Genomic DNA, 25,976 nt, shown 5'->3' on the forward strand with positions numbered 1-25,976 from the left:
CGTGCTGGCCTATTCACCCCCAACTGCCCCCCCTGCCGGCCTGCTCACCTTCAACCTCCCCCCCGCCAGCCTGTTCACTCCCAACTGCCCCCCCATGCTGGCCTGCTCGCCCCAAACTGCCCCCTTGACATCCTGCTCGCCCCCAACTGCCACCCCCTGCCAGCCTGATTGCCCCCAACTGCCCTTCTCTGCCGGTCTGATCTCCCCTAACTGCCTCTGCCTCGACCCCACCACCATGGCTTTGTCCGGAAGTCTCCCAGTATAGATAGCTATCTGTGGTGTCAAATGGGTACTATACTGATGAAGTTATATAAATGTCTAGTCACTAGGTTTTACACCTGAAACTAATATAATATTGTGTTAACTATAAATGAAAAATAATTTTTTAAAAAAAATCACCAATATGGGATAAAATAAGTACATTATGACATATCTCCTTGATATTCAATCATTAAAAATGATTATATGGAGAAGCACAAGGAAACATTTGATATAATATAAAGGATAAAAACACCACATAAAATTATATGTACACAGACTATAATTATGGAAAAATACATAGTTAAAGAACAAAAGAAATGCACTCAAAATGGTAAGTTTTAGATGTGGGATTCCAGCTTAAATATTTAAAAATCTTTTGTTGTTTAAATTTCCTATAGTATGCTTATATTATTCTATACTTATAATTTAAAGACTTTAAAATATCATCTTAAATAAAAAATAAAATATTGAACAGTAAGTTTCTGAAAATTCTCAGGTAGGAAATGCCTGAAAAGATACTTTATATCCCTTACTGTTTATTTACTGGCAACAGGAAAGATTTATAACCTACAGATTCAACATTAAAATGATGAATATTCTAAAGTTACAGAAGAAGGGGAAAAACAACAGAAGAAACTGGTTAAGATGGATACTCGACAGAAGCAATGGTGTGGAGTTGTTCTCACCATGTGGCCTATGGTCATTTATTTCTCCACTTACTAATGGCTCCTAACATAATGTGTTGTCTTTTTTCCAACCTCCAACACCTGGTTGGTTGGTTAGCATCTGTCTGCAGGCTGTAACGTATCTTAGATCCTTTCCCCTTAATACAGAGCAGCAGACCCTAATTTGAATGACGTGTCTTTCTCCCAGGGATGGTTTAAATACCAGAGCTTTACTATCAATTTTGAGACTTGAAATTCTTTGTTCTAGGCAAGAGCAGGAGCCCAGGGCTATACAGACTAGTGACATAGTATCCCTGAAAGTAAGTATATCATCAACTGGGTATGTGCTTGTGGTCAGGGGAAAGAGAGAAGGACGGGTGGCACTAATTTAAAAATCAGGACAACTGCAACAAGAAACTTTCTTTTTTGGCCCACCACTTCATGATACCCTGGACTTCTGGCTGACCAAGGAGCAATCCAAAACAGATGGAAACAGATTAGGCAGAGCCTGCAGCCAGTTCCAATGTTCACAGTCTCTGTTAAGGTCATGTAGTACTGATACAGCTGATGCTCAATCTCTCCAACAGTAACCTGAGCTTCACTTCATTGTTGTTATAAGTAAACAGCTTGTAAGTAGGGGCAGAAGGAAAAAGTGAAGTGGGAAAATATTTATTTATCCTAAATAAACTACCTCACCAGGAAACATTGTGACAAGATCCTTCACATTTTAAAATCTGATAACTTCTGAGGACTCATAACCCCAATACTGCATTTGCAATTAGAGACAAAGACCAAATATAGAAATAATTTTGGCGCTTGATTAATTTCTCAATGGACTAAGGGCGGGAGGGTTGGGGGGATACAAGTTGTCAGGTAATGGTGCCAAGTGGAACTTGAAATGACTCAAAAAAAACCACACAAATATCAACACCCATGTAAGAACACTATAAATAGGACTTAAACTGTTACTTATAGGGACTGTTAGAATGGAACATGACACATAGGAACTAATCTTCCTTTTTCTATACAATATGACTTTAGTCTAGAAATCATGTGACACCAAAGCTTTCTATGGAACTGAACAAGAGTCTACTGTGTGGATTTCAAAATAACGCTTGCGATGAAGGATGAGTTTCAAAGTTCCCAGGAGTCATTTATTATTCACTCTTAAAAATGGGTACTGGGAAGTCCTCTGTGTTTAGCAATCACTCCAACCCCTGGCTGAACTTCCTGACTGGGAGCTAATAGAGAAGTCATGCCAAAAACCACCGACTCACAGCCTGAGCATTTATACACAAGAGAAAATTCCTTATGGGGAAAAAAATCAAGTAATCAGCATATTGAGGGTGGTTGGTTTAGTTTAAGAAACCAGATTGGAGAAGGGGAGAGGGCAACATGCATGAGATTAAAAGAATACATCTACCTTTTCAGAAAGATATGTGGAAAAGCACTACACTACTAATGTGTTGCAGCTGCTGCTTATACACCATGATGGGCTGCTCCACACCTGTCACTTAACCTTAGCCACCTCCTGACCCTCTCTAGCCCCAGAGCACCATATATCTAATAGTATGATCACTATCTCTATAGAAATAAAAGTTTAAAAACAAAAATCGGGCCAGCATTACAATGGCATTTTCAATTTCAATGAATGACGTCTTTTTTCCCAAAGCTGTAAAGTACTTGAGCAGTTAGGATCACCGAACTCAGCTATTTTTAAATGAGGTAGTAAACCAATCTCTTCCACTGTATTATAGATAGCACTACTCCAACCTTTCCCATAAAAACAAAAGTTCTCCCCAATACAAGACCTTCTCATCAGACTCACTACTGAGGAGAGGTTAGGGAAAGGGTGGTAATGATACATTTTCTATAACAACTGCAAGCAATATTCATAGGAATTCTCAAAAACATTAATACATACTATTATAGTCATGGTTCTAACTCATGTTATAATAATAAAAATCCAATCATTTAACTGTGGAAATTTCTGATATTGATAATACTATATAAAACTTTTAAGTGTCTTTTTAGATCATGATAAATACAAGTCCCCTTAAAATTTCAACAAAAACTGAAGATAACAAATGGATATATAGTCTGTAGGTACAATAACAATAGTTTCCAAATTAAACATTAAAACTTACAGTCTTAAGATATAGTCTGCTTTCCAAAAGTAAGCAGAAGTCCACTTTTGGGTCATAGAAGGTATGATTATAATATATGAAGTTCTAAGGTATCATCCAGAAATTAAAAGCAGATAAGAAAACACCCTGTTAGGTTAAGCTGACAGAATAAATGTAACTCCAATGACAGCAGACACTGAAAAGTAATCCACCTAAAAGGTAACATGCAAATATGATCATAGGAGCAGGTGCTCCCTGAGTTTTTGAGGGATCATTAACGTGTTCTTAGCACAAGGTGGACTAGACACACGGGGGCAGATTAGTCCCATAGGGGAAGTACTCTTGACACATCTAACTACAAAATTGTAAGTATTGAATGAGTTTTAGGGAAGTTCAGGGGCAATCTATCTTTATAAAAGGCTAATATGCTAAGTGTCCTTCCCTCCATCCAGGTAATGACATCAAGTAGCAACACCTGGCTTCTTCTCCCTAGCGACTAGCCTCCTTGCAGTTTCTTCAGCCCAGGAACAGGACTTGCTTTATAGCCAGGTGCAAACAGTTTACACCAGTGGTTGGCAAACTTCGGCTCTCGAGCCACATGCAGCTCTTTGGCCCCGTGAGTGTGGCTCTTCCACAAAATACCATGTGCGGGCACGCACGTACAGTGCGACTGAAACTTCATGGCCCATGCGCAGAAGTTGGTATTTTGTGGAAGAGCCACACTCAAGGGGCCAAAGAGCCGCATGTGGCTTGCAAGCCACAATGTGCCGACCACTGGTTTACACTGTAACCAAATGTCTGTGAAGCGTTTTCTGTGCCTCATCTCATTTGATCCTCACAGAAGTCCTGGAGTAGGTACTTAGGAGACTCAGTAGAATCCTATTCTCTTTTCATTAGCCGGAAAATGGAGATTTAGAAAGTTTAGAAACTTGACCCAACTGAAAGGAAGTAAGAAATAGTGGAGCTTGAAAATGACTTCAGGTTTTCTCACTTCGCAGAATATAGTCAAACACTGCTACAGTTAAATATTTTACCCTTTGTTCTCCCTGCATGATCTAAAATAATAATCTGCTTCGTGTTGATATTTATGGCTGTGTTGCTGACAATTACCTGAAAGAGAAGTTGGGGTGCTTCACTGGGCTGGAAAAAGTTTAGCTACATCAGAAAGCAGGTCTAATTAAGCAAGTTTATTCTATATCTATAAAAGGCTAAGTTGACTCGCGCATGCGTGATACATGTAAAGCTCTCGCTGGCGCCAATCACACACGTGTGTTTCCATCTGTCATTGTGAATTTGGTTGACACTTCTATTATAGAGAAAGAGTGAATAAAAATATTAAAATATTTCTTCTAATTAATTTCCTTTCAATGTACACGAATTCGTGCACCGGGCCACTAGTTGAGAAGGGCTTTCGTGAAGAAAAGTCCCATAGGGGAAGTACTCTTGACACATCTAACTACAAAATTGTAAGTATTGAATGAGTTTTAGGGAAGTTCAGGGGCAATCTATCTTTATAAAAGGCTAATATGCTAAGTGTCCTTCCCTCCATCCTTCCCTCCATCCTTCCTTCTATATAATAGAGAAGGGCTTTCGTGAAGAAAGCCACTATGACATGCACTGACCACCAGGGGGCAGACGCTCAATGCAGGAGCTGCCCTCTGGTGGTCGGTGCACTCCCACAGTGGGAGCAGCCGCTCAGAGGGTGGGTCCATAGTCGCTAAGCTGACCAGGATGAGTGGTGCTCCCACAGTGGGCTGATCCCCACAGGCCATGCCCCCCACCAGTGCACGAATCCCATGCACCCAGCCTCTAGTTAAGATTATAATATCCAAGGATTTATAAAAATGAGAACTAAATTCTGGGCTAATGGGGACTCTTACTAATATTCCGTCACCCAGAGAAGGCCTGCCTACGAAACCAGTCTCTTCTGTGGTGATGGTTTTGCAACAGTATATACAAACTAGAGACCCGGTGAACGAATTCGTGCACCAGTGAGGTCCCTCAGCCTGGCCTGTGGGATCAGGCTGAAACTGGCTCTCCGACATCCTGAGGGGTCCCAGATTGCAAGAGGGTGCAGGCCAGGCTGAGGGACCCCACCGGTGCATGATCGGGCCGGGGAGGGATGCGGGAGGTTGACCAGCAGGGGAGGGACCGCTGGAGGGCTCCAGGGCGTGTCCGGCCCATCTCGCTCAGTTCCGATCCGCCAGACCCCAACAGCAAGCTAACCTACCGGTCGAAGCTTCTGCCCCCTGGTGGTCAGTGCATGTCATAGCGAGCGGCTGAGCGGCCTTAGCATATCATTAGCATATTACGCTTTGATTGGTTGAATGGCCGACTGGATGACGGCATATTAAGCTTTTATTATATAGAATATCACATCATTATGCTGTATGCCTGAAACTAATATAAATTAAAATCCAAAAGTTTTGGATACACTAAAAAAAAAACCAGTCTCTCTTTTTGACATCTCCTTCATTTGAACAGTTTCTATTCCACTTCACACACACACCAGAGTGCACAGAACTCTGGACGATGTGTTAGTCCCTCCCCAACACAAACTTGCAGGTGAGGAGCTTTAAGACCCTGTACAAAAATAGAGTTGGGGAGCCCTGGCTGTTTTTCTCAGTGGTTAGAGCATCAGCCCATGGACCAAAAGGTCTCTAGTTCGATTCTTGGTTAAGGGCACGTACCTTGGTTGCAAGTTCGATGCCCAGCTCAGTCGGGGCACAGGCGGGAGGCAACCAATCAGTGCATTTTATCAAATGTTGTGCCCAACATGTTCCCAAACACAAAGAGCAATGTGGAATTGTGAGCTGCTCGGGCAGGTCCAGAGCACATGCCGTCCAGCCTGTCACTCAGCTCGGCTCCAGCTCCTGCAGATGGAGGGGCCAGCTTGAAGGCTCAGCTTTCCTTGCCCACAGCTCTCTTCTTTTCCCCACAGCCTCAAAGCAAAAGCTTCCATTTCTTTCTGCCTCCTGCTTCCCTCTTCTTCTCTATTGTCAAACCTCCAACTCCCCCCCGCCCGCCAAAAAAAACCCCAAATAGAAAATCTACAATTAACTGAGACTGTCATGGAAACCCTTGAGGTTGAGAAAAGTGATAGAGGAGTCAATGTGTACACACTAGAGTGGTGTGTAAGGGGAGCCTGTGGCTGGGAAAGAACGCTCTAGCCTCAGTCCTTCTACTGATGTGTGTTTACATATCCTCAGGCAGAACGCTGCAGTGTGCCCAGAGTTATGTGAAATTACAAGCTAAATAAAATATACCTTCCTGGAACATCTATTTTTTTCTATGTTAAATAGGTGAATAGTTTTAATATTAAAACAAATACAAACATGGCTCTGAGATCACAAAATGTGCATGAATTAAAAAGATAAAGCATGTGATTAAAAGTGAGCCATTTCTGCCCAGCCTGCGTGGCTCAGTGGTTGAGTGTCAACCTATGAACCAGGAGGTCACGGTTTGATACCTGGTCAGGGCACATGCCTGGGTTGTGGGCTCGATCCCCAGTGGGGGGATGTGCAGGAGGTGGCCAATCAATGATTCTCTTCATCACTGATGTTTTCTATCTCTCTCTCCCTCTCCCTTCCTCTCTGAAATCAATACAAATATATATTTAAAAAAAATAAAAATAAAGTGAGCCATTTCAAACTATGTGAGCAGCAACACTCCCCCCCCCGCCCCCCCCCCCCCCCGTGAGATCCTTTGGTAGCACAGTTAATTGCAAGCTACAAATAGAAAATTGTTCTTGATGCCAGCAAGGCACAATCACTTTTCAAGATGAATAAGACCTCATTTAATCAAGAATGACAATAAACCTGCTCATCTGAATTTTAGATTTTTTTTTTTCATACAAAGTCAGTCAACTTCATTATGAAATGCCTTTTGAATGGAGGTACATTCATTTTTCATTTGTAAAACTCGTCTTAAGAATAGAATTTAAGTAAGAAGTTTACAAATGTTATTTTCCCCAGGGGCAACATACATTAAATTTGCTTAGCACCTTCTTCTTGAAGATCACCCACTATTTTGGGGTGAGAACATGGACTGACATTATGACTCCCAGGCTCTACCGTGGTGACCTGGATTCAGGAGTCACATGGCCTCTGTGGGTCTCAATTTACTGACCTGTCATCCAGAGAGGTGTATTGAGTGATTACCTAAATGAAACATTTGTGACTGACATGGTGAGTATTGTATAACTACTTCCTGTGACCTGTCAGGGACATTCTTAATGACCAATCTGTGGAAGTGTTCTCAGGAGCCCCAGGTTTCCAACCTTTATTCCCGATACGAGTTTATCTTAGTGTATTCGTACTGGAGGTCAATGGACTTACAAACCTTTTCAGTTTCTCACTTTGAGAAAATGAAATAGTCTGGAACTCACTACATCAAGGTCAAAAATTTCCACAGTACCTTAAATAAATGCACTCTGGAAATTCTTTCCAAAATACAGATCTTTGCTGTCTACTGATTGCCAACTAAAACAATAACACCGGACTGGAAACATCTCATGGACACCATTCTGGGAGTCGACATTTAAAGAGAAAAGTTTCCAACTTCCTTAGGTTGAAAAAAAAGTTTCCACAATTTTCAAAACACTCTCAAAACATCTTAGTATTTCAAATAACTTTGCTTCAGGGAGTAAGCCAGCTACATTTAAGTTTTTTCTTGAGCAATCTTTTTTAAAATATAAGATTTTCTCTATTTAATCTTTGGGAACAAGAATTAAAATGACTTTCAAACAGCAATGCATCAACAATTAAAAATAAGACACCATTTTTCTTTAATAGGTTAACATTCTATCAATAAGACAATCTGATTTCTCTATTTCTAAACAAATATTTAATAAGAAGCTTCTCTCTCCCTCTCCCTGCCTTTTTTCCTTTTCATGTCTTCTCCCACACCCCGATGCAGGGTTTTACCATTTCACAGCTTTTAACTGATCTTCCTATTGCCTTCCTGTCTCTTCCCCCAATTCCTACCCTTTTTTTTATCCATCCTGTACCTGATTTATTAAGCCTGGTATTCAAATAATTTCACAATTCTGTATCAATACATACCTCTCCCGCCTTCTCAGACATGACTCCCCTACCTCGGCCTCCCCTCCAGCCAGCACTTGACCTTGTCTGCAAATATGCCACGTGCATTCTGTTGCTGCTCATGCTTCTCCAACTCAGCTTCCCGTTGTGATCAAAACAAAATCCCAAATCCTCACCATGTGCATAAAGACCCTCCATGTGGGAACTGGCCCTGGCTGGCTCCCTCACACCATGTCCTTCCACTTCCCCCCCTTTTTATTATCTCCAGCCATGCTAACCTTTCTCCAACCACCTCAAATATGCTAAATTCATCTGTCAGTCAGGCCTTTACACTGCTCCTCCTTCTGCTTGGAAGGCTCTGACTACCTTTGTTAAAAGCAACATCTCTCCCACAAGTCATTCTATCACTTTACTCAATTTTATCATTTTTTACAGCCCTAATGAGAGCTTATTTATTTGTGTGTTTACTGTCTATCTGCCCCCATAAGAACCTTAGTTCCAAGGGGGCTATTTTATTTGCTGCTGTATCTCAGTGCCTAGACTTGGTAACTTTGCCTTTCAGAAATAAATTTTTTTTCCTGAAAATGATTGATGCTTATTCTGGATTACTAATGCTAGAAATATATATATATATCTAGCCCTCGATTGGGAATCAAACCCACAATCCTCAGTGCACAGGGTGATGCTCTAAACACTGAGTAACACTGGCCTGGGCAGAATCATCTTTTAAATAATTTTATGGAAGACAGGTTTGCTACTGCCTAGATTAGGGTTTGCACATAGCAGATGCTTTAACATTTGCTGACTGACTAATCCTAATCCTACTGGAATTTTCTCCTCTACCTTCAAGAATCCCTACTCATCCTTTAAAACTCACATCCAATGTGATGTCCTCAGTAGGGTGTTTATGTCCTTATCACCACTGTCTAAGGTTCAGATCAATTAAGCTACTGAGCACCTACTATAGAACAGGTACCTGCTAGGTGGTGGTGGCAAAACAATCAACCGCCCTTGTGGCATTTGCAATCTAATGAAATTTTATAAAATGAAGTGGTTTCTTCATCATCTGAACTCCTGTGGTAATTAGACTGTACAATTAATGTGATAATGAGTCACTATGTGCCTTGTAGCATTTCTCCTATTGTACCCTGCTGTCACCCAGGAATGCAGACTATATGCTGAGAGAGCCATGCCGTGCCTCCCCTGTCCTTCATCTGCTCTTCTGTGGACCCTCACATATCTGAGGCATGGAAAGTAAAAGGTTAGAGGCCAAGAATCCTATTCTTTTCCCAATGTTGGACTCTATATGAAAGAAATTTACATGAGTGCTCTTTATAAGAAAATTCAGATTTGGAATGTTAAAGTGTGTGTTTTGATAATAATAATGTTTTCTGAATAAGCTATATTTGCATGGCAAATATGATGAAATTAAATGATAGATATGGCCCTAACCGGTTTGGCTCAGTGGATAGAGCATCAGCCTGTGGACTGAAGGGTCCCAGGTTCGATTCCCATCAAGGGCATGTACCTTGGTTGCGGGCACATCCCCAGTAGGGGGTGTGCAGGAGGCAGCTGATCGATATTTCTCTCTCATCGATGTTTCTAGCTCTCTATCCCTCTCCCTTACTCTCTGTAAAAATCAGTAAAATATATTTTTTTAAAAATAAAAAATAAATGATAGATATGAAAATGCTTTGCAAAGTACTTTATGTGTGTAAAACATAATTCCTGTGCTATTTCACTGTTCAAAGGTCTAAGCATTTGCTACCCAAATAGACTATAAATTTTTGAGGTTAGGAATCACTTCTTACATTTCTTTTTTCTCTTCCAAGACACGTAAGAAAAGAACCTTTGTTAATAACAGTTAAGATTTCAGATAGCTACTATAAATTCTTAGGCTCGGAAACTTTGCCTTTCAGAAATAACATTTTTTATTCCGAAAACGATCGATACTTATTCTGGATTACTAATGTTACACATCATTTAAATAATTCGAGAGAAGACAGGTTTGCTACTGTCATTAAGAAGAGTGTTTTAGGCCCTGACTGGTTTGGCTCAGTGGATGGAGCGTCGGCCTGTGGACTGAAGGGTCCCAGGTTCGATTCCCGTCAAAGGCATGTATCTTGGTTGCGGGCACATCCCCAGTAGGGGGCATGCAGGAGGCACCTGATCGATGTTTCTCTCTCATCGATGTTTCTAGCTCTCTATCCCTCTCCCTTCCTCTCTGTAAAAAAATCAATAAAATATATTTAAAAAAAAAAAAAGAAGAGTGTTTTAGGAGAAACCAAGATGGCGGCATAGGTAAACACTGGAAATTGCTGCCTTGCACAACCACTTCAAAAATACAACTAAAAGACAAAACGGATATCATCCAGAACCACAGGAAGGCTGGCTGAGTGGAAATTCTATAACTAGAAGGAAAGAGAAAAGCACACTGAGACTCAGAGGAGGTGCGGAAGTAAAGTGCAGAGGTAAGGAGGTGCACGTGAAAAGGGCTGGCAACTGAGGACGCGGTTGTCTTTTTCAATCCGGAGGGAGTCTCAAGCTCCTGACTGCTCTAAACTCCAGTTCCAGGCGAGTCTCTGGGGACCCAGACTCATTCGGGGAAAAACTGGACTGTCTGGCATCGGTTGGAACTCGAAGACGGCTTACTCTCAGAGGTGCTTGCAGCGATTACTGCGGGACACTGAGACCCGGGGCCTCTTAGGGCAGGGCTGAGGATCAGCCATAGCTGTTTGCTCCACCCTGTTGATTCCCTGAGACCTCGCCCCACCCAAGCTGTACACAAAGGCTTTTGCATATGAAAGGCCTGGCCCTTTGCAACCTGAAAATTATCTAACAAACTGCAGCTGGGTCAGAGAGACCCAGAACTTCCAAGAGAAGGCCCAAGGCCCCACAGCAGCTTGCATTGCTTCACAGCTGGGCCTCATTTGGGCACCTCCAAATCCCAAATAAAGAAGAGGAATCTGCAGATCTCTCCATAGCTCCTGCTGGGTAGCCTCAGGCAGAGGCTAAATTAGCACCTCCTTAGAGATCCAAGAGCCAGTGTACCCAGTGGTCAGAGTGGGACCATCCAGATTACAACTCCTCAGATCCATAAGGGACACACTCAGGGGGCAGACTCAGTGAGCACCAAAGCCCCACTGAAGCAAGTCTTGCCCCAGAAGGGTGTCTTCAGCACAGAAGTTCTCCCACTGTAGACACAGCTGATTCTCACAGCCAATTGGCCTGGAGGTCAATTCCTCCCAGCGATACCTACAACAATCAAGGCTTAACTACAACAAGACTGTGCACACAGCCCACAAAGGGGTGCACCAAGAGTGTCCACCTCAGGTAATTGGGGAGGCTGAGCCACTGGGCCCTATAGGACACCTAGCACACAAAGCCACTCTATCAACACAGGGAAGCAGCCAAAATGCGGAGACAAAGAAACAGGTCACAAATGACAGGACAACATAGGGTAACTGAGTGGATAAGAAAACATGACCCATATATCTGCTGTCTACAGGAAACCCACCTCGGAAAAAAAGATGCACACAGACTGATGGTGAAGGGATGGAAAAAGGTTTTTCAGGCGAATGGAAATGAAAAAAAAGCTGGGGTAGCTATACTTATATCTAACAAATTAGATCTCAAAGTGAAGGACATAAAAAGAGATAAGGAAGGCCACTTCATAATACTAAAGGGAGCAATCCAACAAGAAGAAATAACTCTGGTAAACATATACGCACCCAATATAGGAGCACCCAAATACATAAGAAAACTTCTAGAGGGGATCAAGGGAGAGATTGACAGCAATACAATCATAGTAGGGTGTCGAGTGTTTCCTTCCACGTCCTGCGTGGATCAGGATTCGGGATCTGAAAAGAGGAGCCGCACACAAATGAGAGAAAAATGACACGAGATAATTTTGCAATATCGGGGGACCAAGCGGGCAAGTCCCGAAGGACTTCCACCTAAGCTCAGGCTGCTCCGATCTTTTATTGAGGTCAGGGTAGCCTTAGGGTAAGGAGGTCTGTCTGGGGTAGCCCTAAGGTAAGGTGGTTTGAATGACACATGGATTAGCTCATCGGTAGACAATTTCCAGAAATAGGCAAAATATTTGCTAGGACTTTCAAGCCCTGACCTTTGCTAGGACTTTCAAGCCCTGACTTTTGCTAGGACTTTCAAGGGTTACTAGCTTTTGGGGGTCTCTGTCTATATTCAGTTAGTGAAGACAGTAAATGGTTGCTGGCAGTAGAGGACTTTAACACCCCACTATCACCATTGGACAAATCCTCTAAACAAAAAATCAGCAAAGAAACATCAATCCTAAATGACTCACTAGATCAGATGGAATTAATTGACATCTTCAGAACATTTCATCCCAAAGCCACAGAATATACATTCTTCTCAAGTGCACATGGGTCATTTTCAAAGATAGACAATATATTGGGTCACAGGCAAAGTCTCTTCAAATTCAAGAAGATAGAAATCATATCAAGCATCTTCTCAGATCACAATGGCATAAAACTGGAAATCAACTACAATAAAAACAATCCAAAAAAATCAAACACATGGAGACTAAATAGCATGCTATTAAACAATGACTGGGTTACCAGAGAGATCAAATAAGAAATAAAAAACATCATGGCAACAAACAACAATGAACACAACAATCCAAAACCTATGGGATACAGCGAAAGCAGTCTTGAGAGGGAAGTTCATAGCTCTACAAGCCTACTGCAAAAAACAAGAAACAATGATAATAAATTACTGAACCCTACAACTCAAAGAGTTCGAAAGAGAGCAACAAGAAAAGCCCAGTGTAGGTAGAAGGAAGGAAATAATAAAGGTCAGAGCAGAGATAAACGACATAGAGACCAAAAAAACAATACAAAAGATCAACAAAACCAAGAGCTGGTTCTTTGAAAGGATAAACAAGATTGATGAACCTCTAGCCAGGCTCACCAAGAAACAAAGAGAGAGGACCCAAATAAACAAAATCAGAAATAAAAGAGGAGAAATAACAACAGGCCCCACAGAAATACAAAGGATTGTTAAAAAATTCTATGAACAACTCTACTCCAACAAGCTAGACAACCTAGAGGAAATGGACATATTTTTAGAAAAATACAACCTCCCAAAACTTAATCAGGAAGAATCTAAAAATATCAATAGGCCAATAACTATGGAAGAAATTGAAGCAGTAATCAAAAAGCTTCCAGCAAACAAAAACACAGGGCCAGACGGCTTCACAGGGGAGTTTTACCAAACATTCAAGGAAGAACTAAAATCTACACTCCTCAGACTATTCCAAAAAATTCAAGAGGAAGGAACACTTCCAAGCTCATTCTATGAAGCCAGCATCACCCTAATACCAAAACCAGATAAAGACAACACAATGGAAGAGAATTACAGTGGGGCCTTGACTTACGAGTGTCCCGACTAACGAGTTTTTTGAGATACCAGCTGTCTCTCGGCCGATTTTTTGCATTGAGTTGATAGAGTAATTTGAGTTAACGAGCTCCTTAACGAGCTCGGTCTCGGAACAAATTAAACTCGTAAGTCAAGGCCCCACTGTACAGGCCAATATCCCTCATGCACATAGATGCCAAAATCCTCAACAAAATCCTAGCAAATCGGATCCAGCAGTACATCAGAAAGATCATACACCATGACCAAGTAGTATTTATACCAGGGATGCAAGGATGGTACAATATCCACAAATCAATAAACGTAATACATCACATAAACAAATTGAGAGATAAAAACCACAGTCATGAATTGATGCAGAAAAAGCATTTGACAAAATCCAACACCCTTTCTTGATAAAAACTCTCAGCAAGGTAGGAATAGAAGGATCATACCTCAACATAATAAAAGCCATATATGACAAACCCACAGCCAACATCATAATCAATGGGCAAAAACTAAAACCATTTCCCCTAAAAACAGGGATGCCCCCTCTCACCACTCCTGTTCAACATAGTACTGGAAGTACTAGCCATTGCAATCAGACAAGAAGAAGAAATAAAAGGCATCCAAATTGGAAAAGAAGAAGTAAAACTGTCCTTATTAGCAGATGACATGATACTGTACATTGAAAACCCTAAAGATTACATCAAGCCGAAACCGGTTTGGCTCAGTGGATAGAGCGTCGGCCTGCGGACTGAAAGGTCCCAGGTTCGATTCCGGTTAAGGGCATGTACCTGGGTTTTGGGCACATCCCCGGTAGGAGATGTGCAGGAGGCAGCTGATCAATGTTTCTCTCTCATTGATGTTTCTAACTCTCTATCTCTCTCCCTTCCTCTCTGTAAAAAATCAATAAAATATATATTTTTTTAAAAAGACTCCATCAAAAAATTATTAGACTTAATAAATGAATTCAGCAATGTAGCAGGATACAAAATTAATGCCAAGAAATCTATGGCATTTCTTTACACCAATAGTGACCTTACAGAAAGTGAGACTAAAAAAGCAATCCCATTTACCATCGCACCAAAAAAATTAAGATACCTAGGAATAAATTTAACTAAGGAGGTAAAAGACTTATATGCGAAAAACTACAGGACACTGAAAAAAAAGATAGAGGAAGACATAAACAGATGGAAGAACATACTGTGTTCATGGATTGGTAGAATCAAGATCATCAAAATGTCCATATTACCCAAAGCAATCTATAGATTTAATGCAATCCCCATTAAAGTACCAACGGCATATTTCACAGATCTAGAACAAACGCTCCAAAAATTCATCTGGAATAAAAAAAGACCTCGAATAGCTGCAGCAATCCTGAGAAAGAAGAACAAAGTAGGTGGAATCTCAATACCAGATATCAAGCTGTATTACAAAGCCACTATTCTTAAAACAGCATGGTACTGGCACAAGAACAGACATATAGATCAATGGAATAGAATAGAGAACCCAGAAATCGACCCAAATCACTATGCCCAATTAATATTCGACAAAGGAGGCAAGAACATACAATGGAGTCAAGACAGTCTCTTCAATAAATGGTGCTGGGAAAATTGGACAGATACATGCAAAAAGATGAAACTAGACCACCAACTCACACCATACACAAAAATAAACTCAAAATGGATAAAAGACTTAAATGTAAGACGGGAAACCATAAAAATACTAGAGGAATACACAGGCAGTGAAATCACAAACATATGCCGAAGGAATTTCTTCTCTGATACAGCTCCTAAGGCAATGGAAACTAAAGAGAAAATAAACAAATGGGACTACATCAAAATAAAAAGCTTTTGTACAGCAAAGGAAACCATCAACAAAACAACAAGAAACCTCACTGCATGGGAGAACATATTTGCCAACGATATCACCAATAAGGGTTTAAGCTCCAACATTTACAGGGAACTCATGCAACTTAACAATAGGAAGATAAACAATCCAATCAAAAAATGGGCAACGGACCTAGATAGACACTTTTTTAAAGAGGACGTACAGAAGGCCGAAAGACATACAAAAACATGCTCAAAGTCACTAATTATACGAGAGATGCAAATCAAAACAACAATGCGGTATCATCTCACACCTGCCAGAATGGCTATCATCAACAAATCAACAAACAACAAGTGTTGGAGAGGATATGGAGAAAAAGGAATCCTTCTGCACTGCTGGTGGAAATGCAGACTCGTGCAGCCACTGTGGAAAACAGTATGGAGTTTCCTCAAAAAACTAAAAATGGAACTCCCATTTGACCCCGTGATCCCACTTCTAGGAATATATCCCAAGAAACCAGAAACACCAATCAGAAAGGATATATGCACCCCTATGTTCATAGCAGCACCATTCACCATAGCTAAGATTTGGAAACAGCTTAAGTGCCCATCAGCAGATGAGTGGATTAGAAAACTGTGGTACATCTACACAATGGAATACTACACTGCGGTAAAAAAGAAGGAACTCTTGCCTTTTGCAACAGCTTGGATGGAACTGGAGAGCATTATGCTAAATGAAATAAGCCAGTCAGAGAAAGATAAATACCACATGATCTCACTCATTTGTGGAACATAGAGAACAACATAGACTGATGAACAGGGACAGATCCAAAGACAGAGAAACAGCAATCAGACTATTAGTCTCCAGAGGGAAAGTAGGGGAGGGAGGGGGTAAGGGGAAGAGATCAACCAAAGGACTTGTATGCATGCATATAAGCCAAACCAATGGACACGGACAACAGGGGGATGAGAGCATGAGTGGGGGGGAGGGGGGGGGCTAATGGGGGGGAATGAGGACACATTTGTAATTTCTTAACTAATAAAGAATTTAAAGATTAAAAAAATAAAATAAATTAAAACTCAAAGAAAAAACAAAAAAAACTGTGGTACATCTACACAATGGAATACTATGCTGCAGTAAAAAAGAAGGAACTCTTGCCATTTGCAACAGCATGGATAGAACTGGAGAGCATTATGCTAAGTCAAATTAGCCAGTCAGAGAAAGATAAATACCATATGATCTCACTCATTTGTGGAATATAGAGAACTATATAGACTGATGAACAGGGACAGATCTAAAGACAGAGAAACAGTGTAGGGGAGGGTGGGGGTAAGGGGAAGAGATCAACCAAGGGACTTGTATGCATGCATATAAGCCAAACCAATGGACATGGACAACAGGGGGATGAGAACATGAGTGGTGGTGGGGGGGGAGGTTGGAGGTTAATGGGGGGATGAGGACACATTTCTAATACCTTAACCAATAAAGAAATTTAAAAAAAAAGTTTCTACCCAAATACTTGTCGGAAGAGTGCCAAACTTCAGTTATCACTGACCAGTGCCTTTTACTTTGCTTTCTCAATGCAAAAACTAAAATCTACGCAAAGTTCCCTAAATCAAAATGGTTCTAAATTCAAAATCAAGAACCAAGGAACCATTAAAAAAATCTTAACCTTTGGTTATTGGAGAGAGACTAAAACTGTAGAAGCAATAGAGGGCCTTCTTTTGACTCAATACCCTAATCAGGAGTCCAAAGATCCCTATAACACTGTGGTAGGCTAAATAATAGTCATCCCCCTCCCCCTCTCCCCTCCCCTCCCCAAAGCACCCATGCCCTAACCCATGGAATCTGTGAATGAATGTGGTACCTAAGTAGTAAAAGGGACTTCTGCAGACATGATTAGGTTACGGATCTGGAGATAGGAAGAGAGCCTGGATTATTCAGGAGGGCCCAATGGAATCACAAGAGACCGTACAAGAGAAAAGTAGGAGGATCAGAGTAGGAATGGGAAATGTGACACTGGAAGCAAGAGGTGGAGTGAGGTGTGGAAGGGGCGAAAGCCAAGGAACGCAGGGCCTCTAAGAGATGGGAAAGCAAGCAAACAGCTTCCAGAGCCCCAGCACCTTACTTTAGCCTTGAAGACATTTCAGATTTCTGACCTCCAAAACAGTGAGATAGTACATTGGTGTTGTTCAAGCCATGAAGTTGGTGGTAATTTGTTATAGCAACAATGGGAATTTACAATGAATAATTAAAAAAAAAAGGCTTGAAACTGCCAGGCCTTCCCATGCTACCTACCTCTGTGGGAACTATCAGCATCTGGAGAGTTTTGGAGAATATAAGACAGACTCAAGGCAAAGGAAAACATGACCTTGTGTAAGATAAAGAGCATCAATTCCTACCGACGATACACTGAGCGAGTGCAGGTCTCAGAGAACTTGGAGCTGGTGAAAGCTCTAAACAAGACTGCACCGTCAGCCTGACAGACACATACAGAGCGAAGACGCTCCAGCGGTACACAAAAGAAACCGTTCGAAGAATCGCCAACTGCAAGGGTACACGTGGGCACGCTGACCTGTGATAGAGGACGTAAAAAGCTGAGCTCGCCCTAACTGGTTTGGCTCAGTGGATAGAGCGTCGGCCTGCGGACTGAAGGGTCCCAGGTTCGATTCCGGTCAAGGGCATGTACCTTGGTTGTGGGCACATCCCCAGTGGGGGGTGTGCAGGAGGCAGCTGATCGATGTTTCTCTCTCATCGATGTTTCTAACTCTCTATTCCCTCTCCTTTCTTCTCTGTAAAAAAAATAAATAAAATATATTAAAAAAAAAAAAAAAAGCTGAGCTCTCCCTCCTGCCCTGCCGATGAGGTAACTCTGCAGAACTGCTCTCCGCTGGGATTTCAAGGCTACTGTTTTCTAGTTACACTGCAGTGTTCCATATGTGACTCCCTCCCTTCGCTCTGGGAGACTGGGGGGGCGGGGGAGCACACCATGCAATCCTAAAAACCGTTAGAAAACAAAAACGGTTTCTTTTCACATTTATAGTTCCTATTTGACATCTGCAGTCACTTCCTCCCATCAGCAGTGGTGGGCGTGGATTGGTTAGCAATGCTGAGCGCTTCCTGAAGCTGAAATCTAGGTAGACTGAGGCAGGGAGAGTGCCTCTGGGGCTCTGCCAGATGAGATGAGTGAAATCAGAGGAACCAGGGACTGCCTTTAAACCGCTGCCCGGTCGGTTCTCCCTAAACTACCATGAGCCGCCGTCTTCAGGTTAGGCATGCTCTGTATCAGGAGCACCATAAACCCACCTTCTCAGTGAAGCTGAGAGGCACAAAATTTCAGCAGTTTTTTTTCCTATTTTTCTATGTTTTATTCCTTATTATTTAAAAGGGACTGGTCAACCAAAATAAAACTTTAACTGTACCCCTTTCCTTCTTTCCTCCCAGCAAATAACATAAATGTATTTTGGAAATTTATCAGTTTTCAAGCCACACACACAAAACCCCTTTATTTTCACAATATTTCTTTCTGAATGGATGGAAATAGACAATCCCTTGCTTCAAGAATCTTGAAGGAAAAGCTCCTTTGTCCTTATATTACATCCTCAGCATGCCCCTCACCTGCTATTTTGATATTCAGATTGGCGTCCAGAAGCAAATTCTCAGCTTTTAGATCACGATGAACTATGTTCCGACAGTGACAAAAAAAGACAGCGGCGACGATCTGCTTGAACTTCCGACGGGCCTCCTTCTCCGCCATCCTGCCATGGGCCACCAGGTGGTCTGGGTGAAGAAGAATAGAGTCAGTTCTCATGTGGACACTGGGGTCATTTCAAAAGGCAGATGTAAGGAGGGTGCAAGGGGAGCCACCAAACGAATGAGCTGAAAGAAGTAAAATAAAAAAACAGAAAACAACCCACTTACAATCCTGGTCTGTATCTATAAAAAGTCATTAGTAATCAGTACCCAAACTATTTTAAGTAAAAATCCTGTTATATACATATGCCCAAGAATGTACTTGCTTTCCCTCAAAAAAAAAAAAAAAAAACAGTTCTAAGTCATATGGTATTTTTCAAGGATCATAGCACTTAACACCTTCCTTTTCTTATCTGCTTTGCAAAATTTACATATACACAGCAAACATATACTTGAAGATAAGTATCAGCAATATTTCCTGTGCTAAAGGGTGAGTCAAAAAGCAGAGTTCAATAAACTTTAGGCTCTACTGCTTTCTCAAAGTTTTACAATTTGACATAAAAATATATTTATTTGGTGACTATATTCTGTAATGCATAATATGCCTGCATCTTTACATCTGCATTTACTGTGCTTAGCAAGTATTTTTAAAATTATATTATCAATTTTTACAGATAACATCAATAAAAAAAGGTGCATTTTCTACCACTTTAAATGAAATAATTTCACTGGCTATGTTGCTAACTAAGGTATATAGCAAAAGAATTTATGTTATAAACTTTATAGTACAATAAATCTTCTATATTTAAAAATGAAATACCATAAATTTTTAAAGTTCTTTTTCTAGTAGTGGCAGTAGGTTTATATAGAAGCAATGACATACATATTCTTAACCCAGTTCTTCATGTAACCAGCAACATACACAGGTCATGACAGCTGATGGGATCAGAAATATTAGCAATGATACAATTTGCTCTGTTTTAAATTTCTAATAGTTTTATCAGCACTATCCCCAAACCAGCTGATCTAGCTGGAAAAAGGACACATTTGCCACCATAAGCATCTTCACATAGTGGAAAACTGAAAAATTAAACACTATAAATAAATGTGTTATTGTTTATCAGGAGTTATTTTAGTAATACTACCCAACTGTTACAGTGCTACTGCAGTCACCAATAGGACCAATCAGGTATATCTTTTCTTCATCACCAAGAGGAAGTTTGGTGTAAAACATATGTACCAATAATGACTGCTAAGACTAAGAGTTTAGGACAGGAAATTGGAGAGGAGCATGAAGAAGGGGAGCTAAATGACAATCCATCTACATAGCAGATTTTCAAATAATTTAAATTCTGACCACAAAGACCATAAAATTTTGGACCAAAAATATAGTAATTATAATAACACTATCTTACAGATAATTTAAATTATTAAGAAAAACCCTTCAAAGGAATTGTTATAATTTTTAGTGTTATGAATGACCCCCACAGAAGATCTTTGAAGCATGTCCCTCAAAAATAATCATTATTATGGCCAAGATTACCAATTGAGTAAAGAAAGAATATATGAAGTCTTCAGCTTAGCAGTTCAGAGGACTAGAATGCAAATGTCTATGGGAGTTAGAGGTGCTGATAACTGAGCTCACACTCTGGTGTTTAGGCTTCTGGTGAGACCTGTCATATGAATTTTAAACACAAAAGTTGTTTCCTAACTAGGGATAGTAACTCAATATAAACTGCTAAAGACCTGGACATCCATCAGATGTACAGCACTGTGTTTTATTTCAAAAAACTATTCTCTAACAGTACCTGCTCCATTGACCCCCTATTTCTCTTAACCCAAGGCCTAATTATTCTAATAATATGTTTTAGCTGCTAAACTTTGTCTAATTAAAGAGCTTTGAAGAGACAGCTATTCTTGAGAAACATAAAAATAAACCCTTATGAAGGTTTACCATCAGAAGCTCATTTGGCCAAGCCAACCATTAATTAAAATGCCCGAGAGACATTCGTCTGGCAGTAAATACTAATTACCAGACACATCAAAGAGCTTCTTAAATACAACAGAATGATTTAGTAATTTCCAAAATAAGTGATTTTCTTTTATTAAAAAGAACACCTCTTTATATTTTCTAAGTACTTTGTTTCCTTTCTTTCTTTCTTCTTTTTTTTTTAGTACTTTGTTTTTTTAAAATGATTGGAAAGCTCTCAAAATTGTACACAGGCCAGGAGCTAGTGGAATGTAGCCTAGTTTTATCTCTACAATGACACACTGGTTGTCCTTGGGCAAATCATTTATACTGCCAATATCTCTAACTCTTGATCTGTCAAATAGAAATAAATTCTGTTACATGCTATGGACAAAGAAAGGATAGTGTATTTGGGTATAAACATGTATTGTGATTTAGAGTTATCATATATGAATGACATAACTTTAAAGACATTTAAAAAGCTATTTTTATTTTTTAAATCTTTATCGTGAAAGTATTACATATGTCCCACTTTTTTCCCCGTTATCCCCTGCTGGCATGCCCCCGCCCCACCCAGACCTTCATCACACTATTGTCTGTGTCCATGGGTTATGGATATATGCAGACAAGTTCTTTGGTTGATCTCTTCCCACCCACCTACCCACCCCTACCTTCCTCTGATATTTGACAGTGTGTTTTATGCTATTTTGTAAAGGTCTGGGGCAAGACTATACAGAGAATATTTAAGAATTTGATTAAGAGATCACAAGGTTCTTCAGGATTCTGTAGTGTTTGAAGGTACATCATTTGTCACTGTTACATGACCCTGGTAAAGGTATTTATGATAGCACAGTGGGTAAAGCAGCTTAAACTATATAGTATTTTTCCTAAAGGTACCTACAGAATCCTACAGTTATAAATATAAAGAAAATATACAAATCACATTAAAAAGTGTTGGCTGCAAACATTAGATGTTTTCTCCTAGCCATTGTATTTATGCTCAAGTTGTCTCCTCCTCGGGAGCACTGTGCTTTCTTCCCAACACAGGGCCATCTTAACGGTGCAGCATCATTCAGATTTTAGCCTCTGCGTTTAGTTTTGCCCATCTTATTACCACCCCCCACCCCCATTTCTTGTCCCCTGAGTTGGCTTTCAGCAGAAACTACAGGTCTGTGGGCGTGCCAGGAAGCCAGTGGCCTGCGTGGTTTTCAGTCCCTGCAGAAACCGCCTCTCAGCTGCCTGTGGACAAATGGCTGCTTATGTTCATGTGTGCTGTATAGGCAGTGAGCAAAAATTCTTCCAGCTCAAACGGGCTATTTTACTCTCAGCAAAGAAACCCAGAGCAGCAGCCCAGACTGCACTTAGCACAGTCACAGCATTTGAATAAACACTAGGGTAATTTCAGAAAGGCAAATGAAACAACATGGCTCCTGAGCCACGCAATATTTAAAGTAAAGTACATTCTGAATCTTGTCAGGATAAACCCCAGCTGCAAGGAGCTCTAAAGAGTTGTTCTGCTTCTAGGCAGCTCAGTGAGCTGGCTCTCCTAACACTGGGCGAAGGGCCACCCACACCTTCAGTCCCAGACACCCCACATGACCCTGGCTGGCTCCTGTAGTTCCACACCGCCCCATCCCAGTCCAAAATCTTCAATTACATACACGCTGCTGAACAAACTCCCTCACAGTTAAGTTCTTTTCACTGTCAATTAACTACTTATCTATTTAGTTGCCACTAAACGTAGCAGGCGAATTTAAAGTTTTTCTCTATCACAACTTCACTCCAACCATTTCATCCCAGACCAGATGAGGTAACTCTCAGTTAAAAGCAGAAAAAGCTCTCCTATGTTAAGCTCTTATCAAAAGTAAGGAGTCTAAGTTCTCTTTCTCACTTTCCAATCGCCATAAACCACTGGGCACTAGATTTCTTCATTCATTTTTAATCTGCTCTTCCTCACAAAATAAAAAGAAGTTAGTGACACTAAGGGATTTCTCTATCTTCTGAGGAATATTATTCGAAGTGGAGGAAGCAAATTCTGAAGTTTCAAAAGTATTAGCACACCAGCACGTATAGAGTTTGCTTCAGAATTCACTGTTTGTTATTTTGTCCAATCTGACTCAGGAAGAAATAGCTTGTGGTACATTTAGATTCTAACCTTTCAAAGAGCAAAACTGCACACCAGGCAGTCCTGACTTCCCCGCCCAGCTTCTGGCGTGTCCGAGGCCCGCCACTAATGAGGTAGTGGTGGGGAGCCAGCACAGCTTTAAGTCACTTTTCCACTATAAACAGACAGTGTCTCCATTTGTCTGCTGTCTACAACTCATAACTGATCCAAATCACCAGCTTAAAATGAAAATACCCTGACAACTTTTCATGATGAAGAAATAACCTCGTCTTGAATAGAGAAAAGGCTACATGTGTGCTAAGCTTAGGGTAGCTACCTGAAAAATTTCTGTAAATTCCAGCTAACCACAGCTAGTACTTCTCTGCTTTGCCACTCTGTTCTGTCATTTCTTCTTTCTACACCCATGGAGACAAATTCCTGTTTATCACACAAATGCTTCTTTCCAAAAGGGCCAGGGCAAGGCCAAGAGAACTCAGCTGCCTGGAGCACGTTAAAGAGTGCTCTCACTTTCACATCATGCTGCCCCGAGCCCCTGCAGGCCCCAAGCTGCCACTGACTAGATCAGCGGTTCTCAACCTGTGGGTCGCAACCCCTTTGGGGGGTCGAACGACCCTTTCACTGGGGTCGCCTAAGACCATCGGAAAACACATATATAATTACATATTGTTTTTGTGATTAATCCCTATGCTTTATGTTCAATTTGTAACAATGAAAATACATCCTGCATATCAGATATTTACATTATGATTCATAACAGTAGCAAAATTACAGTTATGAAGTAGCAACGAAAATAATTTTATGGTTGGGGGTCACCACAACATGAAGAACTGTATTAAAGGGTCTCGGCATTAGGAAGGTTGAGAACCACTGGACTAGAGGAAGAGGGTTTATTATTTTGTGTTCCTTGCCAAGAATTCAATGACCTCACGCCAGGCTTCTACCTGCTGCTGCTTCTTATTACTATGTATTTTCTTCATTCTTCCAGTTGTCCAGGTCAAAAATCTTGGGGTCCTAATTCTCTTTCTCCCACACCACACATCTAATCTTTCAGCAAATTTTATTACCTCTACCTTCAAAACAGATCAAGATTTCACGTATCCCTCACCCCTACCTCCACTCCACTCCAGTGCCCCCAAGTCTAGTTCAAGAGCCTTTATCTTCCTCCTGGATTATTGTAATGGCCTCCTAATATTAATAACTAGTACCCCTGTTTCTGCTCTTGGCCTTCTGCAATCTACTCTCAAGAGCAAAAACCCAGTCCATGTGGTTCAGTTGGTTAAGTGTCATCCTGTGCTCTGAAAGGTTACTAATTCAATTCCCAGTCAAGGTATATAACTGGGTTTCGGATTCAAGCTCTGATCGGGGAATATATGGAGGGCAACTGATTGATATTTCTCACATCGATGTGTTTGGGGTTTTTTTCTCTCTCTCTCCCTTTCTCTCTCTAAGCATGTCCTCAAGTGAGGATTTAAAAAAATACCCCCCCCCCAAAAAAACTAAAAAAACAACAACCAGAGATGGATCTAAGATGGCGAGAGACTAGGTGGAAGCTACATTTACCTCCTCCCAGCACTAAACTGGAATTACAACTAAATTATAGAGCAATCATCATGAATAACCAACTGAAGACTAGCCGGAGAGAAGCCATATAACCAAGCACTTACAGAAGGAGCCACATCGAGACTGGAAGAAGTGCAGAGGTATAAGAGGGCTGGACGGGCTGTCATAGGCAGCAGCTGAAGTTCTGGAGGGATATCTCAGCTACAGTGGGTCCCCCCCCCGAGAAATGTGGGGTCTAAATCCCAAGCTGGGCTCCCCAGCCTAGAGCCCCAGAACCAAGAAAGGTGCAGGAGGAAAGTCTGGGGTGGGTGGCTCTGGGGAGAGAGCTGAAGGTTCAGCCACCAGCATCCCTGTGCTGAGTCATTCCCCCATACTGCAGAAGCCATCATTCTCAGGCAGGCCACTCCCCTCTCAGAGACATCAGACTATGGGGAAGTAATAGCCCCATCTGCTGGAATCTCTCTAGCCCAGCCGTGGGCAAACTACGGCCCGCGGGCCGGATCCGGCCCGTTTGAAATGAATAAAACTAAAAAAAAAAAAAAGACCGTACCCTTTTATGTAATGATGTTTACTTTGAATTTATATTAGATCACACAAACATTCCATCCATGCTTTTGTTCCGGCCCTCCGGTCCAGTTTAAGAACCCATTGTGGCCCTCGAGTCAAAAAGTTTGCCCACCCCTGCTCTAGCCCTACCCTGTGGAGTTTACACTCTGCTGAGGAGTATAGTCAGAGGCTCTTCAGTGACTAAGCCTAACAGGTAGCTTGCAGGCAGAGGTGGTCTTGGGTGCTTTGAGACATTTGCTGACCTGCCCCCAGACCCAGTGCTGGTAAAAGCAGGCCTTGGCACACAGACTGGTCCTCTTCTCACACACTCAGGCACAGTAGAGGGAACCACAGCTGTGGATTATGGATAGCTCCAAACATATTGCCCAGGGACAGTCACAGGCAGCATCTGACATTGGCCTGCACAAGAATCCCTCAAAGAGACCCAGAACCAATACAGCCAGTGGCCAGATTCAGACAACAGAATAGGATCCAATAAGCTGCACCAGCAGTATATGCATAGGGAGTTCTCAGCAGGCACCATAACCTGCTGAAGTGAATTCTGCTTCATGTGATCAGCACCTGCACAGAAGCTTGAATGCTGTGTTGGGGGTTGAGACATACAGTCAGCCAGCCTGAGAGTCAATTCCACGCAGGAATGGACAACAGCAATCAAGACTCAATTACGATAGAAAGGCCCAGATAATGCCCACAAGGGAAATCCCTAGAGCACCCAGCTCAGGTGATCAAGGAGACAACACT

At 41.4% G+C, this 25,976-nt stretch overlaps 1 protein-coding gene across 3 annotated transcripts in view; it reads right to left on the bottom strand.

Annotated features, from left to right (window-relative positions):
• The window catches only part of SIK3 (SIK family kinase 3), a 142,943-nt gene that overhangs the window by 62,575 nt on the left and 54,392 nt on the right, over positions 1 to 25,976 (bottom strand). For all 3 annotated transcript variants that reach the window (XM_023744305.1, XM_023744306.1, XM_023744304.1), the window contains one exon: positions 18,940 to 19,101. In XM_023744305.1, the coding sequence (XP_023600073.1) occupies positions 18,940 to 19,078 (139 nt within the window). In that variant the 5' untranslated portion in view covers positions 19,079 to 19,101. The remainder of the gene's footprint in view (positions 1 to 18,939; positions 19,102 to 25,976) is intronic.

This window comes from Myotis lucifugus, unplaced genomic scaffold (genome assembly GCF_000147115.1).
Source record: "Myotis lucifugus unplaced genomic scaffold, Myoluc2.0 scaffold_448, whole genome shotgun sequence".
In the NCBI taxonomy this organism is placed as follows: Eukaryota; Metazoa; Chordata; class Mammalia; order Chiroptera; family Vespertilionidae; genus Myotis; species Myotis lucifugus.